General features: G+C 47.3%; 1 protein-coding gene across 4 annotated transcripts in view; it reads right to left on the bottom strand.

The window, feature by feature from the left end:
- Nucleotides 1-12,068, bottom strand: part of LOC126541764 (neurotrimin-like) — a 175,371-nt gene extending 163,303 nt beyond the window's left edge. For 2 of the 4 annotated variants that reach the window (XM_050188694.3, XM_050188696.3), the window contains exon 1: nt 10,409-12,068. In XM_050188694.3, the coding sequence (XP_050044651.1) occupies nt 10,409-10,547 (139 nt within the window). In that variant the 5' untranslated portion in view covers nt 10,548-12,068. The remainder of the gene's footprint in view (nt 1-10,408) is intronic. The other 2 variants (XM_055076897.2, XM_050188695.3) reach the window with 2 other exon arrangements.
- Nucleotides 12,069-19,865: the final 7,797 nt, after the last annotated feature.

The raw sequence follows: 19,865 nt of genomic DNA, 5'->3' as shown, positions 1-19,865 counted from the left end.
GTCTAGAATAACGGCTATCCCCGTTTGCTCTGTGACTCACACGGCTCTCTTCCTGTCTGTTAACGCTAGGCTTAAAATTTTTCGTTCCGTCTCTCCTTGCGCGGTCCTTAACTTGTTCTCGAGCTTTTTTTGTTAAGCTCCAAATTCCTGTCCCTTATGTTAGCACCAGCAGAGTAAAATTATTGTACACTTCTCTTTTCAACGATAGTGGTAGGCTCCCAGTCTGGATTTCGTAATGCCTGCCGCACGCACTCCATTCCATCTTTATTTTTCTGTAAATTTCCTTCGCATGGTCAGAGTCCCCTGTGAGTAATTGACCTAGATAAACGTACTCCTGTACAGACTCTAGAGGCTGAGTGGCGATCACGAATTCATTTTTTCTTGCCAGGCTATTGAACATTACCTTTGTCTTCTGACAAAGTGCCAGTTGTACACATCACTGCCTTGGCCTCTCTGGAATATTATAAAGTTTCACCGGTTTCTGCTGGAAGACGCCGCTCTTTTTTTCGTCGATGGAAGTGGAATCGGTCGCGAACCGTCCGGACCTGCCAGCGTCTGCGGGAGCTACTTCAAGGAAGGGGAACTGCCCTCGGAGCGAAGCTGACAGCGATGACACCGAGCTGTACTCTCCCTCGAGCGTCGTCACTTCTGACGATGAAGGTTTCGAGGTCTACACACACCGGAAAGCGAAGAGACGAAGTGTCAGCGGGTGCTCCGCTACAAGTAACTCGACTGTGACTTCTACGCCAAGAGCTCAGGAGCATACAATTCTCTTTGTTCCCGAGACGGCCACGGACAATCTCAACCGACACAATAGACAGGCCATCCCTGTTTATCTGGAGGCTCTCTCTGCTGGGGACATAAAAGACGTCAGAATTAATAACCACAAGAATGTCCTCGCTATCGATGTTACTAACGGAAGCGCCTTGGATTCTTTGATGAAAATTACGCAGCTAGATGACATAAAAGTGCGCTGCGACATTCCACAGAACTTGGAAACCACTGCAGGCGTCGTTTAGGACATCGATGCCTCAATCTGTGACACTAACATGCCTATTTTGATCAAAGCATTGCCATAGTACAAGCTCGTCGTATAGGCAAATAAACTTGCGTGAAGCTCCTCTTCAAAGGTGATTGCCTTTCATCGCACGTGACGGTCGGCCATTCTCGTCATACTATGCGTCCTTTCGTGCCCAAGCCCCTACAGTGTCGGAATCGTCAGAGAATTGGACACGTGAGTGCTGTCTGTAGAAACCCAAGCATATGCTCACGCTGTTCCAAGTCACACAGATCTGACACTTTTCGTGCAGCGGGCTTCAAGTGCTCCAACTGCAAGGGTGCACACGATGTGACTTCGAAAGATTGCCCGTTCCATAAACATGAACGGAGGATCTTGAGGCAGATGGTTAGAGACCATTCGACACATAAAGAAGCCGCAACCGAAGTGAGACGCCGACGTTTCCGGCACCGCAAGTCAAGAAAACACACTGATAGTCCTTAGGCAGTGCACAATCCGGCGAAGACTTGTCGTCAACCACTGACGTCATGCGTTATCGGAGCAGACGAAAGAGGGACGCCCACCATCGCTCTGTCAAGGGAAGCATGGTCACCTCCACCGAAGCCACGCCAACTTGAAGAACCACGAGACACGACTCGTCCACCAACTACGATCGCCTCCGCAACAGTGCCACCCTTTTAAATATCTTTCCCTGCATCAAGGACAAGGTGAGATCGACGTTGCTGGGGACTTCTGCGCAAGGATTGCTGGCTTGCCGTCACTGCCTGTATCAACATCACATGATGTTGCGGCATCCCAGGACTCCCGCATGGATATCATGTTCTCTATGGAGGAGCTTGAAGCTGCGCTGGCGACTTGTAGGAAGGCATCATCTCCATGGCCCGACGGGATCACGTGCAAGACACTTGGAAACCTTGGCCAAGAAATCCGCAGCGTACTCTTGAAGAGATACAACGAATCCTGGTGCGAATCATTGATTCCTTGTGAGTGGAAGGTCAGTCGCCCAGTTCCTTTACTTAAATGTTCCAAATCTCCATTAGATTTGGCATCGCACCATCCCATCGCTCTTGCCAGTTGCGTTGGGAAACTACTGGAAAGAATGGTGTTGATGCGCCTTGAATGGTACTTAGAGCACAATGAGGCATATCTGAATGCAATGGCGGGCTTCCAGTGCGGTCGATCATCCATCGATAACGTGCTTGGTTTGGTAACATATATTCAACGTCAAAAGAGCATGAAACGATTAACGGTGGCGATGTTTCTTGATGTCAAACGATAATGTAGCACACTGTGCAATCATTGATGCTTTGACTGATGTGGGAATTGGTGGCCATGCACTGTGCTGAACTCACAGCTATTTGGAGGATAGATCCTTCGTGCTTACAGATGATGGAATGACATCCCGCCATCTAACCAGCAAAGGTGTGCCGCGAGGCGGAGTGTTAAGCTCCACGCTCTTCAACGTAGCACTGTTGGGCCTTGTTGGGTCGTGACCTAGGATGGCCCCGATAGCCATCTATGCAGAGGATATCTGCATCTGGGCGTCCGGCGTCACACGTCCGCAGATACCAGCGAGGCTGCAGAAGGCGGTCACACAAACGTCTTCTTACCTGCATACTAAAGGCCTAGAACTCTCCTCATAAAAGTGCCGATTAGTCGCATTTCAACGCAAAACAATGACTCCATATGTTGTACGTGTAGATGGACAAGTAATTGCTTCCGGAACAAAGCACTGTTTTCTTGGAGCCATCATCAAATGATTTGTTCAATATCAGAAACTGTTGAGTTTAGCCACGTTTCAGTAAGAAGAGCAAGTTTACGTCCAGTAGATTCAATAATGCTTCTAACTTGGTCGCGCTTGGCTATCACGCTCCTTACGTTTGTGTAGATGACGGAAATGGGGTTGGGATTCAACTGGGCGCTGACAGGACGGCAAGGTGATGGCTATCGCGGAGAAGAAACGACTTTTTGTGAGCAGTGATCGTACACATATGAGGCTTTATCGGTTGTTAATATGTTGGGACGTAGTCTAAACGGCTTGCTCTGAGCTCTTGCGAATTCGAAGAGCTTTTTTCCGCACAAGGCGTGTGTTCGGTGAAAAGTCTTCGCTAACGCGGAAGTTCGTTCCTTTTAGCTATCCCGCGTTTAACAAAATGGGCTTTTTGTCTTTGAAATGTGAAAAACTAACGATGATAGGTGTGGAGGTTTGCGTTAGGTTTGGACCGGCCTAGACGATGTGCTCTTCCGATTTTTTTAGGTTTGATTGGTACGTTCATGTATTCCTGACAAACGTCAATTACACTTTTTTTCTGAGTCTGCCCACGACTCAGTGACGCAGTCCTTTAGGCCGAAGAATAACAGATTTGATCGGCGAGCTCGATCTTCCGCATTGTCTATACTGGCCGTAAGCGAAGAGATTAGCTGTGAATATTGCGACGCTAATGCACGCAGGTTTCCTACTTCGCTTTGAAGCGGAATGAGAGTCGAGCGATCGGTTTCTATTTTAGTTAGCCTTCTTGTGATGTCATCTAAGGCTTTGTCGTTTTGACTTAGCTTATTATGCATAGACTTTAGTTCATTCAAAAGTGTCGCCTGGCCGGCTTGCAGTTCGTGTAGGACGGTTAAAATTTTTGGTGATGATTCGGCTGCTTCTGGGCTAGATCGAGTAGAAGGGCCAGTATTCTCAACATCGCTTGCGAGAAGCAATATCTCAAGTAGTACAGAGGGACAGTCGCGTAATATAGTAGCACAACAGCTAGTATAATGTTGGCATTCTTCCAGCTCTCTGGTATACTTGAAGTCGTGAGGCAATGCGTATAAAGGGCCGCAAGCTTTTCAAGCAGTAATATACCCTTCCTTTCCGGTCACTTTCCCCATGCACATGGTCAGTAATATTCTAAATAATATTCGGATTATTATTCAAGTGTCCGAAGAGCTTGCGTACGTGCAGCGATGTTATTCAGCTGACGCTGTATGGCAGTATTTATCAGTTGAACCAGCATAATTCCTGCGCTTAGTGTAAGTGACACGTGTAAGACACATCCTTTAAGCGCACACTATGATGCTTTTGGCGTGACTAGTCGTTATCCATGCGTGAGACTCACGTCAAGTTCTACAGCTTACCAACAAGGTGGTAGTTTTCCAGTAGGCACTCTACGTATACGTACGTATATACCGGTGCGAAATCATATAAATATTGTGCGCGTTATAACAAGCGCCGCCTACGCCTGTGGCGACTCCGGACAAGTTCAACCGATTCATAAGCTCATAACAATTACTGCTGTATAATTAAAGGAAGTGGCGGTCACCACTACCCAACGTCGCCGTTTCTCTCAGTGTCCGCCGGCCATTTGGACAACTTGTGCCGCTGCGATTGCTTTCAGAACGTCAGAAGTCGTGCTCTAAAATTTCTCGCCTGATCGCTCCGCCACTTCTTGTTTTCCAAACGGTTGTATCGACGTCACAGGAATGCGCTGTCTACCGGCGCCTATATATACGAAGGTGCCGACTTGCAGCGTTTCTGGGCAAAAAAAAAAAAGAAGTCGCAACATTTTCCTCGTCTTTCGCATCATTTGGCGTAAATGAAAAAAGAAAGGCAGAGAGAGAGAAAGAGAGAGAATGAATTAATGGATGTCCTGATGGTGACAGTAAAGCAGTCTTAGCAAGAAATACATGCGGCGAGAAGCTGAAAAGACGTCAGCGTAATGAGATGAAGTTTTGTGCGGTGTGCGCATGCGCCATCGTGCGGATCAGGTTACTGAGCTTTTGTTTACAAACATGGTGGCGGTATACAGACATTTTCTTTCTCATAGCACCGGACACAGCTGCTTTCTTAGACAGTGGCAGCCGCATGCCGGCGGCCCCGTACACCTTGCAGCTTATTTCCGTACAACTAGCCGGTACCTACGGCACTCCATTCTTCAACATGGCAACGCCAACGGAGCTTCTTGTTAAAAAGGTCTGTATGTATGGCCTCATTGTTTCTTTCGCGATTAGACGCAGTTTTTCAGCTTACAGGGCTCAGGAGTAGGAGTCATATACAACAAACAGACACAAGGTTAATCGGAATAAATTAGTGGCTTGTCCTGTTCGCCTTTCTTTCCCTTTTTTTCCTGCTTTGGTGATCATAAACGTCAACCAACTTGCCCAACCAAGTTTACATCTTATTGCGAATCGAAAATAGAAGCAGTCTTAGTATTCAGGCGTGTATCTTGTGCAGCTCTAGCAAACGAATAAGGGAGTGCGAGAAACCTGTATAAACGTCTTAGCTGCGGCGCTTTGTTGTCGTTCACTGAACGGCAGCGGCCGCTAATAGCACCCGATGAGCTCTCTCCCCTATTTGCCGCTACCTCCTTTCTTGGTAGCTGGCATGCGACGCCGTTTGTATCATTCTTCGAGCTGGATCTCAACTGTCTCCGTGTCTACCTGCCAACGCGTGCTTGGTCATCTGCTTCCGAAACAAGGGAAAGGTGTGCTCGGCACCGGGCAAACCCTGTGGGAGAAAGATGGCCGGCAAGGTGCCCCCATCCTTGCCGGGGAATCGCCTGGCCAGTAAGGTAGGCCAAGAGAGAAAAAAAAATGCTGAAAGTAGTGCATTCGCGATGAAACGTGCACGCAGTCCTGGAATTGAATTAGCGAGCAACCTTCTTCTTTTACTTCTTGTGCTTCTTGCGATGTTGCGCTAAGAAAAGGAAGAAACGCCCTCTATAAGAGGAGGTCCAGCCATTTGTCAGCCTGCAGACTGCTAAGACTTTCCTCCTTCCCTCAACCCCTGCTCTTCCTTTTTTTTCTCCTTTTTTTCTTTCGGCCCTCAACACACGGATTTCTTTCCTGCCCGCGGTCTGGCCCGGACAAATTAGCGCCCGTTGGGCTCTCTTGGGTGAACTCCACGTAAGTAAGAAAGGAAAAAGCATAAACACAAAAGGCAGAACTGAAGAGTGCAGGCAGTGCTTTCGTCTCGTATACACCGCGCCGCGTTCTTCTGGACGCGCATGCGCGTTGTTTTTTTTTTTTTTTTTTTTTTCTTGAAAGAACTGGGTTTTGCGAAAGCTTCAAGACAATACTATGGGATAGGTTCTTCAACGGAACGTGAAGCCGAGATGAAAAAGTTGCAGCAGTTTTGGCGAGGAAAGTACACGAAGGAATTACCCGTGAGAATGAGCCGCACGAAATGTAAAGAAAAGAAGCTAGATCAAGAAACGCCACGTGGGTTGAGCAATAGATCTGTGAAGAAAGAGATGAGAAAAAGAAAACTTGTGTCTGACTGAAAGTTTACCAAGAAAGCGCGAGTGTATTTTTCCAGAGATAGGCCAAAGGAAAACAGGAAACCCTTCCATGGAGTTTCGTTGGCTGGCGTAAGGCCACTGAAAGGCGGCCGCTGATCGCTCGGCGCAAAATTTCGGGTCAGAAACTTACTAACTTGAGCGTAAATTCAAAGAGCAAGTGACATCAGATGCAAATGAAAGGTGGACAGATTAACCAGTACTTGGGTTTCCTGCTCGAGACGAATATGGTAGAAGTGCTGAAACATGAATAAACCGACGGACACTAAAAGAAAAAGAAAAGGTAATCTTTAAGGCACACTCTCTCTGTCGTACGAAGTGAAACTTCAAACCTAAATGTCCCGTTAACTAGCGCAGACAAGACATTCGTGCATCTCGAAATGTCGGTAATTACTTAACGTCTTCCTCGTAAAGCGGCGAGTAAGCTGTTTATTCTTTGTAGTAAATAACTGACGACTTCGAGCAAATGCCGACAGCAGTCGGGAGCGCGCGGGTCAAGGTTCGTGCGCTGTTTCCCTCACCCCTTCACTAATTGCGTTTGCGCCGCTACGTAGCTGGCGATCGCAAGCGACCGCAACCATCGCGCGTTTTCCAAGCACATACTCCGAACCCGCCGCAGCATCTTAAACAGTTTTCCCTTCTTGCTTATCGCGCGTCTTCTTAATCTTTTTTTTTTTTTTTCTGAAACAGTCTAGCAAGCCGGAATAAGTGCAAGAATAAAAAGTCGCGAAAACGACGACGATGTCCGGACCAAATTAACCCAGAAGGGTTCCGCGCAATATAGCCAAACAAGAAAAATGGCCAGACGAGTGAGGCGAGGATTAGAACTGCGAAAAGAAAGAAACGAGACACAACAGTTTCAGAGCCAGCGCAAGAAGAAACACCAAAGAAAGAGAGAAAATCCTCGAATAAGAGTTGGACTGAATCTTAAAAGGCAAGAAGAAAAGGAGAACTCGGGGTGTAAGTCGGGGCCGGTGGGGAGGGGGCCGGGTACAGGGAAGGGGTGCAGGCGTCTTTAATCACAAGCTCCGCGGCTCCACAACTCATTTGCGTTGGGATCGCGCTCCTTCTGGCGAGAGACTGTGTCTCCCGTAGGTTGAAACAGAGGCGCAAGAAAGTGGACTAAAGCCAACACGAGACAGATAAAAAAGGGAGAAAAAGTAAGAAGAAAATAAAGGCGGACGCTCACGCAAATGAAGGAGGCTGACTGCTACTGGGGAAGCTCGTGGGAAAGGGTGTCGCAGTCAGGCGTGGAGAAGAATGAATAAACGCGGCAAGTCGCGAGAGGGTGAGAGGGATTTGGTGTAAAGGGAGTATTTCGACGAAGGGGCGAGACACGCTGGGTTGAAGCAGAGACGAGAAAGAGAGAGGTGGGAGGGAAGAGACTGTAGTAGTCAGTTTCATTAAGTGCGTTTACGTGTTTTTCGGGAGAAACGAGACACTTTTTTTTTTCATCCTCCTCTGCATTCCTTTCATTTTCCCGCTCCGCTTTGTTTACTGCGGCTTATACCGATATATTTGTTCTAAATTATTCGCTCTTGCGTTCTACCGCATCATTATTTGCCTTTTTTCCCGCTCTCTGTCCGCACTCAACCGCTCAGAATTCGTTAGAAGAGTGCACTTCGTAGCGCTGCTAGGACTTGTTTTACATTCCTCGCTTTTCTGTTTGCCAGTCTCTCGATTCTTCTCCTTGCTTTTCTTCACCTTCACGCATACTCTCATTGTCTGCACTTCTCCCTTCGTGCGCAGCCTCTGCACACTAGCGTCAGTAGTGTATATGTTGTGTCTGCCTGTCTCTCTGTCATTTTATCTATCTATCTATCTATCTATCTATCTATCTATCTATCTATCTATCTATCTATCTATCTATCTATCTATCTATCTATCTATCTATCTATCTATCTATCTATCTATCTATCTATCTATCTATCTATCTATCTATCTATCAGACAGATAGAAGTCCGTCCGTCCTTCTGTCTGTCTGTCTGTCTGTGTGTATGTATGTATGTATGTATGTATGTATGTATGTATGTATGTATGTATGTATGTATGTATGTATGTATGTATGTATGTATGTATGTATGTATGTATGTATGTATGTAAGCAACAAAGCACGAGCATGCGCGAGATGTCACAATTTCTGTCTCGTCTTTGTCCCTCTGCCATCGTCACTTACACTCCATTCCTCTGCTTCGAGCGCTCTCTTGCTTTTCTCGTATACCTACACGCTTTGTGACGTCAACTTATTCCCGCTTCACCCTCCCGACTTGCTTATCCCTTACTTTATTTTTTTTACCTCACTCTTCTTCCCTCTTCCATGTCTTTGTTTCGCGCTCACCAAGTTCCAGTTGAGATAAGCCCGACACGGCCAAGGTTGGGCGTGGCCTGGACACACGCACGGTCGCGCGCGAGCAGCCGCCGCAGAAAAGCGAAGTTAGTGGTGCTTGAGAGGGGGGGGGGGGGGGGGGTGCGATGGTAGCCAGCAAACAACGCGTCGCAGACACGCACGATACACTCTAGTTTGATTACTCTCATTTATTCGTTCTCTTCGCGATTCTCGCTTCGTGGGACACCGTCGTTGTCAAACATTCTGGCAGGTATCTTGTCGGGGTGGCCTGAAAGCTAGCTGTTTGCTTCCCTCCTTTTCACACGGCGTTAGCCACGGAGTGCGTGGACGCTACAGTTGCCTTGTCATGTCGCCTGCTTTTGCTGTTTTCTTTTACTGTTTGCGCTCTTTCTGAAGGGGTGCGTGAATCTACCTTTGTTTGTTTGCTTTTAGTGCAAGATGAAACTTCGCGCTTCTTACAGCAGCTTCCAGCCGCGCATGTTTTCAGGTGGGTGCGGTTTTCAAGTGTTACTGTAACACACTTCAGCCCGTTAAGGTAAGTGGTGTTTTACGTGGCCTCAAAGACTGTTGCCATTGTTTTATCCTGGAACACGTTTCCGGTGTATACATTTCTTGAAAACCAGCCGCAGACGATATTTTGTATTTTACTATAGCATACGTGGTTTGTTAAGAATTAGGCTTATTGATCACTACGTGTATTTCTAGTTGCGTTCTTATTAAAGAGGCCGTGATACGTTAGTTACGTACCGTCACATAACATAGATAATTTGGTACTGGTATTTTGAATAACAGTTGTTGCTTGCATTGCAAGATGTGTAGAAATTCGATTTCGTTAGATTTCGCGCTTTCGAGTGGAACCCATGCATATAGCATTCACGTCAATTAAACAGCAGTTTACTGTACTAGCTCAATGCTAGCATACAGTGAAGTATAGATTATCAGATGGCGCTCAACGCTGTTCTCATCCGCTTCAGATGAAAATGTGCCCACGAAATATTACTAACAGCCACAAAAACAATATTAGTGAGGATGCATCGCGCGTGAGCTTTCCGTTAGGCAACTGGTTTCAGATTGCAGCAGCTAATTAAATTTTGTTTTGCCAATGAGGTCTGCACATAAGTTTTTAGCAATGCAGTAAATTTCCAAGTTATGACCAAGTGTTGCCCGAGTGAAGGAGCATGTGAAGAATGTCAGGTCATGATGAACAACTCCTTATTGCAATGAAAGGCCACATTGTTCTGTCAGGCACAGCCTTGTAATTCTGATTACTTCGTCGTTCTGCTGCGGCATAAATCGTGCGATGCAGACCAGCGTTGATGTTTCTTCAATATAGGTGAACATTGAGGTTCATATTTACACAATTTTACTTAAATAAGCGCGTTTTCTCATTTCCCAGTGTTCTGTCGCCCACCACTCACGATTCTATGAGCGTGAGAGCGACACAATCGGCGCTACGATGACCAGTCCTGGATTGCACTTTCGTAAGGAAAGGTTTGTGAGTACGGGTCAAGTGCCTATGGTAGTAAACGCACGAACGAAGACGTTTATTCAAACAAACAACTTACCAGCGACTGGTATGACCACTTCACGATTAGAAAAGTAGAATACGGTGAGTAAAAGGTTTCATTTCGGCCCCATCGACTTCCGTGTCATTGTCTATAGATGAGAAGATTTCTCGAAATGTACCCATTCCCGGCAGTAGTGCACTTAAAAGCGAGGAACAGACAGAGAGACAGAAAGACAGAGAGAGAGCAGACTTACCGTAGACGGCGTGCGAAGCGGCTGCAATCCAGAGCGCGCCAAGAAGCCAACTTTCCCGGGGCGCGTCACACCGGCAACGACGGGAGGACGCCCCATAGCACCGCTGGACCGTCATTGTGCGCCGCGTGGTGTCAGGCATCGTGTCCACACCGTTTCATTCGTGCGCGTTCTCTAGAACTCAGTGGAATGCTTCACCGCAAGCACGCCGTTGTGAGAGAGTCGACGTGTGGCTTAGTCATCATTGCGATGCTCCAAATTGACCAGCGTCACCTCACTCGACGGTCACGTTTGCTGCAAGCTTCTGACACTGGCGCGTGTTCGTGTTTTAAAGAACAGCGGCAGCGTTGCAGTCTCTTGATTCTCTCCAAGTTTGTGGCAGTAGACCACTGGGCGTTCTAGGGTTGCACCAGTACTATTCCTGCGCCTAGGCGAGAAACAAAAGAAGGTTCAAATAAACCGTGAATCCTCTACAAGTTGAAATGGCCCTCTAACTTTATTAGTAAACTAGAGATGTGTCTTACAGCCGGTGCCGAATACAGCTGAAGACGCACGCGAGAAACTTCTGTAAACGCTTTTGCTTCATAAGCAAAACTAATAACCTTCTGGTTGTTCTCCAAAATATTCTACGTTTTGTTCATCCCGAGGCGTTTATACCCTAGGGGAAAGACGTAACATCTGAGCAGACTTAGATAAAATCTTGTTCAAAGCACTTCTCTTAGTAAGAAAGTTATATTAACAAAGAACCAGCTTCACGCGTTTGTAAACGGTTGACTCTTCGTTCTTTTAGCAGTTTTATGGAGTACCGACGAACTGTCCCATTGAGCGCATGGTGGTGTTGCCTTTGTTTCCAAGTCTGAGTAAAGTGTTAGGCTTACCACTTCAATAAAATGAATCGCTAGTGAGTTTCAGTGTCGCATCCAGCAATGACCAGCAAGCTATACTTGTCGTGCCAGCAAGCGTTCTTTCAGGAAGACTAAAACTTCGAGAAGCGGTCGAGCGTTTATGAGCAACAGTAGGCGCGCACAACACGTTGCCAAAATCGTTTACGGCCACGAAGACAGGTGGTTCCCGTGATGCCAACGTTACTAGTCAGTCGGAACGTTTCAAGGCAATATCATGTAGAGTGACAACATACGGAATGCTTCGTGGGACTGATCTTTGTCGAGAAGACGCGGAGACACCAAACGATACGCCACCGGAGAACACGTGCTGCCGGCTCTGAAGAGTGGAGACCAACAAGTTGCCCCACCGCAAGATCTCCTGGGGCGTGTCTGTGACACAATCGGCAATCACGCACTAGTTAGGAGGCCGTCCACGCAGCGCGGTTGAGCGAGCCTCGTCTAGCCGCCCCACGCAGCCAGACACCAGCAGAGAACGGCACAGAGAGCACGTGCGTCGACGTCCGGTGCCCACACAGCGTAGCAGTCAGCCCCGCCAATGCGCGTCGGCCACCGCTGGCATCGCTGGGCTCCTGCTTGGGAGCGGCGGCGGCGGAGGCGAACGTCCCGGTACGGGACTCCGGGAGGCGCGTGGGCGAAGGGGGGGAAGAAGAGAGGCGCGCACACACGGGCCAGTGGGCGAGAGGGTCGCAGCGCCCCAGCGGCGCACAAAACTCCCGCCGGAGAGAGCAGCGCTCGCTCGAGCGCCGGGGCTCGCTCCAAACGAGATTCTCGTTTCGGCTTTCCAGGGGCTCGGACATTTATTAGATTGTGGGAGGGGCGAACCGAGGAAACGATCGGAGCGCCACCGACGCCTCGCGTCGGGTCCCGGCCTCCTCCCTTTCCTCATTCCTCCTCCTCCTCATTCCCTAGACTCTTCCCCCTACGCTCTTCCTATGCACTCTACACTCCCCTTACCCTACGCGGACTCCCTCCTCTTCCCGATTCTCCTCCACTATCAGACATATCCCTCTTTTTTGCCCGCTTCCTAGACTGCGTCTGTTCCTTACTTTTCCTTTTTTTATTTCAATGAACGATTTATTTTTCTACAATTGTTTCTTCTGCTTTCCCTCTCTACATCAAAGTGTTTTTTCTACGCGAGGTCTCTGTTAAATCGCTGAGCTGACATTTCTGCTCGGGGGTCGGGGTGGGTTTTCGCTCCACGAGTTCGTTGTCTCCTTGATGCCTTGCTCTGAGGGGAAGACGAAGACGATGCCGCACTTTGCGGAACCGCCCACCAGCGCACATACGCGCGCAAGCAGACTGTTTCCTAATGTCACGGGTTGTTCCCTAGAGCACATCACACTTTTTGCACCGTACCCCGTATAAACTCGGCGAAGTAATTTCAAACTGACTCGTGCTATATTTAGCTACTCCCAGGGCCCAGCATCGAAAACGATTACGAATGCGCCACAATAACTTGATTTATGCAACCGCTGTGGCCTCCGCAAGTAACTTTATTTCTTTATTTCGCTGCATTTAATCACGTCAAGCGGCTGTGTGTAAAAGTATGCCTCCCCGTTGGTGCCTGAAAAGGAGAATCCTAGCGCGGTGCACAGCCATGGGCATAATTTTGATGCGATCAGAAGTAAGAACACAGGGCAAGGCCCATTTGCAAGATTCAGCATCACGCAGCTTGCCAAAGTGTCATAAATGAAGTGGTCATGTTTCGCCAAAACGAAAAAAAAAGGACAGGAAAAAACTCGCACGCATCTTTGACGAATTGCGGATAACGTGACTATCCGCCATCATCCGTGAAAGTGATGCGATTACTGTCCCTCCTTTAATACTGTCAATGAAATTTTACTATCACTCAAGTACTCGTTCAAAAGCGCCCTCTCGCATTCGATGAAACGTTGCCCAAGGATCCCCCGCTACGCCCCTTTGTTAAATAACGCGTTATTGTGTGAATTTCTCTCACTTTATTATTTTTTTTCGTCTATCACCTCTTATTCCATTTACCCCTTTCCTCAGCACAGGCTAGCCAGCCGGTACTTACACTGGCTAACCTCCCTGTCCTTGCTTCCCTTTTTTTTTCTCTCTCTCTCTTTGCATAACAACTATTTTGATTTCTTACAAGCAATTTTCGGGCTGCTGACGTTTGTACGAGTGCTGCCTTTGAACATCCGTTCACGAGCCGCTCCCTCTCCAGCTTTGATGACACGCGTGATTGAAACTTAATGACCAATCAGTCACCCTATTGACTATTTGTTCAGCATTTAGCTTGTTTTGTATCTCATCAGCAAAAGAAAGAGAAAGAGAGAAAAAACTTCATTGGGCAGGAAAGGTGGGTAGGGTGTCGGGGACAGTCCAGGGTGTCGCTTGCAGCGTTCTCGAGCGCGTCGCCGAGAACATTGTTATGAAAAGTCTGTGGTCAGCCACTCGGCCATGGATTTAGAGCTGAGAAATGTGGAGGCGGGTAGGGGCTTTAGTGTGAAAAAGCTGTACCACAACATGAGGGGCGTATTGGGGTAGCCGCCACAGCGGAGGAACAAGCGGTGTGTCTTCCCTGCGGACACCAGTTAAAAGATGCATCCAGGGATTGGGTAAAGAGTGCCGGTTTGTGCCTAGCAGATTAGCATGCCTCGTTGGACATTATCTGGATGCAGGTTGGAGTAGAGGTTGAAACAAGTGATAGGGAGACAACGTCATACTGTATGTCTACAAAGCTTCTGTCACCAACAAAGCCATGAAAATGCGGTCATGGTGATGGTGAACTTACAAGCAATGACACCAATCCACTGTAGGGGAATGGACAAGAATCGAGTAACACAAAGAGAATATTAGTTTATCAGGAAAAAAAACTTATGAACGACCACCTAAAAGTGCCAGTCAGAAGTAAGAACAATGGTAGCTGACTCGACGAAAAATAAAATGATTACGATGACAATGGCGTGTCAACTATGATGACTCGACGACGGCAAGATTGCCCACAGGTCTAAATGACGAGATTGTATCCTAAATGGGATATGGATGGATGGATGCAGAACTTTAATAAGGTCCAAATGGGATAAATTAAGCTTTATTTTCTGATGTGTTCTGTCATGCTGATATTGTCATAACAAGCACGACAATGGCACCTGCGGCAGACGATTCGGAACCTGAATGAAGTGCTAGCTATCAATGTAAAAACAAGCCGAATTTCTGTACAAGCAACCTAGCTTTGAATGTAGAATAATTCGTACTTAAGTCCTTCTCCACCTTTTAATTACAAGTTTTCGTCTTTCGCTTATTCTTTGGTTCCGTACAAACGGCGACGGCCGATTTTGGTTTCGTGTTAGTAAATCACAGCTTCCAAAATTTGCTGGTCTCCTAGAGTGAACGCTAGACGTAAGTTAGTTTTCCATTCAAGCGTACGCAGATACGGCATATACAATGATGGCCACTGCGGACAAAATATAATAAGACTGAGATCTGAGCGAGTTGTTGTGAATTGAATTAATGATCCTACTTTCTGCGCCGGGGTTGTTGTTTTTTTTTTCCTTGTGTTTAAAGCACGGGTCTTTTCCGGCGAGGTAGCGCCTTGACGTTCATGGTGAACAACACCGCTGAAATGATCGCGACTGTACTGTGACGCATTGATACCTTGGGCGTGGAAAAAGCATTCTTCGTAGATGTTAAAAAGTGGTCTTTGATGACGCCAAATCAGTGGTAAGCCTTTATTTTCTAATGTTCTTTTTTATTTGTCCTTAGCTACCGGTTGATCACCTATATGCGCCCACTGCAAGACGAGTAGCCCCGCTCGGCCACTTCCTTTTACACATGGTCCCTGACCTGCCTCAGCCAACTCTGTGCTATGCTTGGTGCTTGGGCACAACGCAAGACACAAGACGCACATAGACGCGGCCATCGCATCTATCTGTGTCCTGCGTTTTGCCTTTGCGTTCTAAGCAAGCATCATGGCCCCAAATGGCCCAGTCTGTCACGCTTCCATGTTGTACTTGCACGTTTCCTATGCTCATCGCTATACTCAATCCTCAATCCGACAGAAAAAAAAAACGTTTCAAACAGTAAAGTTAGAAAGTCGAGCCTTTCACCAGGTTTGTTTCTCGCGTAAAGCGAACACCCTCCTGGCGCAACACTTCTCGTAAGCGTTCATCGTATCCATGAACAAAGTTGACTGCTTCTTCATTATGCGTCACCATCCACGTCACGCTGAATACGGACGTTTCCAACAAATTGCGAAACTTAGAAGCATTGCGCTTAGTCACTACACAGCAGGCAAACCATATTGAAACTCTGTGAGCTAATGGCAGCCCTTCTGCAGCAAAACGGTTCATGAGTCCTCCTTGAAATATACAGTTATGGCCTTGTCGTTAGCCTCGCGCCACATAGTAATGTTCCACCATCCTCGTAGCTTTGACTTTGCACTATTTGGTGAATGCGAGACCATTTTCGTAGGTTTCGTAGACCTGTCTCGCATCGTTTCGGACCTATCTAATAATAAAAGATAATAGATAACAGTAAGTAAGATGATTGGCGCGTATGTCACGTCACAGTAGAACAAGCGAGATCACGTGCCCGGAAAGCACGTTCCCTTGAGTCAGTTCCCATTAGGCCACAGATTTACCAGTCGGTTTCAGGTACATCACGTCGCATAAAAGTTGCTTATAAAACCGAGAGCCCGCCGGTTCCTCCCAGTCTTCCGCCGGGGCAGCTAGCGCGTTGAGACGCTGTGTAAAAGAGTGCACCGCCTTCCGGAGCGGCTGACATTCTCCAGTCTTTTCTTCGTGGCTGGCAGCTAACGCTACGTAGACGTTGTGAGACATTGTGGCGCCTTCTGGATCGGCCTAGGTCGTAACAAAACGGATTACAAGCTTTTCTTCCCCACAGTACAAAAAAAAGATATGTCGTCATGCCGCCACTGTCACACTATGATTGTCGCCCCGTCGTCACCCATTCTGTCATCACACACACACACACACACACACACACACACACACACACACACACACACACACACACACACACACACACACACACACACACACACACACACACACACACACACACACACACGCACACGCGCGCGCACACACACACACACACACACACACACACACACACACACACACACACACACACACACACACACACACACACACACACACACACACACACACACACGCACACACACACACACACACAATTTCTCGCTTTACACAAACACGTTAGTGCATCTGGTAGCGCTTTTCGTAACCCCCAAACTACGCTGGATAGCCAGTTACCCGCAAAATGCTTCGCATAGCATCGATTACCACAGCAAGGGGGGGGGGGGGGGTGATCTGCGTTTATTTATTCCTTCTTTAAGCTATAGGTGTGTGTTCTGACACCGAAACGCTACCCTGCTCCTATAGCTATGCCTCTGCTGGTTTGCGTTTTTCAGCGAAGTGTTCTTCGCGTATACTTACGTAACATTGTTCTTCACCGAGAATGGGGATGCGTAGCTTTCATTACGGTAGGGTTACGCCCTGCGCCAGCGCGCGTCTACCACCCGAAGGTTTACTGGCCATAAAACAATTTAATCCAGAAAGTAATTTTGTCGTACGTGACAAAACTGTTTCCAGATTGAAGCTCAAGAAGAAGACTTTTATTGGCGACATGCCCAAGTCGAAAACTTTGGTGCGATTTTTCCGTGAAGACAACACCTCGTTTGCCCCTCAATACAGTCGAGACCACGCTCGCGTTTTCTCTCGGTGATTTCCGGAGCGCATAGTATATAAAGGGTGATTACTTTTAAGTGTTATGGAATTTTCAAAGATAGGCTATTGCAGATAACAATATTTCAGTCCTTGAGCTGGATTATTCAGAAAGGCGGGCATTACTTGCAGGAGAAATCGAAACACAAATTCAACAAACGCACTAATTATATCCTGAAATAATTAATTTACGGCACATATTGTAATTTACGAATTGCAGCCAGTGAGTTTTCAAGGTGTATCCACCTGGAATGAATTCCCAGAGTGATGCCAGCTTGGCGATACGCGCCATCAAACTTGCTGTAAAAAGGCCTTGTTGTTCCACTTGTTTACCAAAACGCCCTTTTATACACTGAAGCACAAAAGTAACTGGAACGCCCATATATGTTGTTCCACTCTCTGGGAAATAATGCCTCGATATATTAACCATATATTACCTGACGAGAAAGCCGGCCGTGAAAGAGCCTTTTTTGTGGAATTGTAGTACCAACTGTCGCACAATAATCTGCTGCATGCGAACGACCGATTAAGTAAAATCCCGAAGGAAGCAATAGTATGCAATAGGTGAACGGCGCCTTTCATGACAGTCGCGTCTATTTCTTTATTCTGCTTTTAGAGTTCAAGGCATTAATCCTCCTGCACACTGCATGGCTTTTGCTTGACTCCCATTTCCTCATTAACTTCCGTATTAACTTGCGCCAGAAAAACGCCACACATGCCAATGAAAACGTACTCTCGCTTTCAGCCGACTAGTTCTAGCTCATTAGAATATATATATATATATATATATATATATATATATATATATATATATATATATATATATATTACGCTTCTAGCAAGCAAAAACAACTTGCTGTATTTGAGCGAATGCAGACTAATGCATTTTACAGACACCGTAAGCTATATGCGAAGTCATTGTCGCTGTGAATAGGTGCTTTACTGTGTCAAAATAGCAGGCAACAGCATCTAATAACAAGAAGCATAAAACGCGGCTGAAGGTGTGGCACCACTCATTATAAATCACTTAAGACGAAAGAAAGTGTAAATAAAACTTGCAGTGAGTTTCAAGGAAACGAAGAGTGCGATGGTATGTGCCGTGAACCTCAGAAAGGCGACAAAAACAAAATTAACACTATTGAACATTGATCAACAGTGTCAGATACAATAGTGCAAAGCGCAACAATGCTTATGCTTTGAAACTGCTGCTTCGTGTTGGATCTGAGCAACGTGTCAGCCATGTTGTTCTTATTAGCAACGCATACTAGCAACCAGTGACACTGATTTCGTGACTTTTATCATCCTGCCCCCCCCCCCTACAACATATTTATTGTATACAAGCTTTGTTTATTTTGCTATCATTTTCGGTCATGTCATATTTTCTTCTTGTCGTGGGCCGAATTCACAAACCTTCTCGTAGAACTGCTTGTCATAAGAACTGCTTACCCCTGGTCGGCTGTCTTCACTAATTATATGATCTCTGTCTCAGTTGCCCGGCGCCTGTTTTTCTTTTTTTTTTCGAATGGCCTTGGCGTGCTAACTGTTTTGTAAATATGCGTCGTGAAGTTTTAAAAAATGTTTAAGGCTCCTGAAGGGACGGCACATTTATATACCATCTAACTGCTGCTGCTGTTGTTTCTTTCAACATAGGGCGTGTGCCCACGAAAGATTGGTCGAGGTTTCCAATGGAAACATAGTGCAACGCCTTGCTTCCCACAGACTTAATAATCTATTTCACCTATTTTTGAATAATAATAATAATAATAATAATAATAATAATAATAATAATAATAATAATCTAGCCCTCCACGTTGTACTTTTGCCTTTACTTTATCGGTCTTCCGGTCTTCCACCGTTCCACGAAATATAACTTAACACAGGAAGTCAACAACGAGCGATAACGCGTCACTGCTCAATCGCAAACTTAACGTCGTGCAACCAAGACCGCATTCGGCCGTATTTCTGTCGTTCCCTATAGCGCCCGAGCCGGGCTCGCGCGTTGGTCCAGACGGGCGCGCCTCGCTCGGCGCAAAAGTGGGATAGCGTCCCGAACTCCGCCACTTCGGGAAGAGCGCGGACGGGAAAGGGAAAAGACGGGAGGAACGGGAAGCGTCGGGTCGCGGCGCGCGGGAGAGGATCCCGCCATAAAAACGCGATTGTCTCTCTCGGCGCCCACTCTCCTCCCCCGCCTCGCTACTCACTTGTCTTGTCTCGTGTGCCTCGGAATCTGTTCCCTTTCCTCGCGCTTCGTTCCCAGTTTTCGCAGTCTCTTCCCTGCCGTCCCCGACTCGTCCCTCGTTTCGCCGGCCGCTGTGCTGGAGATGAGTCACGGGCTTGAATCGGAGGAGGATGGAAGGATGCGGGCCAAGAAGACGAAAAGGATGCGACTGAGAGAGAGCGAGAGAAAAAAATGTGGAGGAGTGGAACGGGAAAAGGAAGAGAGTTGGGCAGACGGGGAGCGAAGTGCATCGAAACAGCGCCGGCGAAGGATAAACGCGCGGCGAGATCGAGCTTGACGTCCTACCGGAGGCTTCGGAGGATAACTGAGAAATGAGGAATAACTCGACAAAAGAAAGGAAGAAAAGAAACGGACAGCGTAGGACGCGACTGGGTGGGCAGGGAGAACGAGAGCGAATTGTTTGCCGCCCCGAACCAGATGGGGAGAGGCGCCAGAAGAGACGCCGGGAGTTTACGCCATGGGGAACGACGCGAGTGACGTTAGTTCGGGGAACAGGGGTGCAAAGAGGGAGAGAGAACGCACGGAGAAGCACAATAATAAAAAATTGCGTTGGTAGAGCGAGGGGGACCCTGGAAGACACT

Source organism: Dermacentor andersoni, chromosome 2, assembly GCF_023375885.2.
Source record: "Dermacentor andersoni chromosome 2, qqDerAnde1_hic_scaffold, whole genome shotgun sequence".
In the NCBI taxonomy this organism is placed as follows: Eukaryota; Metazoa; Arthropoda; class Arachnida; order Ixodida; family Ixodidae; genus Dermacentor; species Dermacentor andersoni.
The sequence above is the reverse complement of the archived record's forward strand: the minus strand, read 5'-3'. Positions and strand labels throughout refer to the sequence as shown.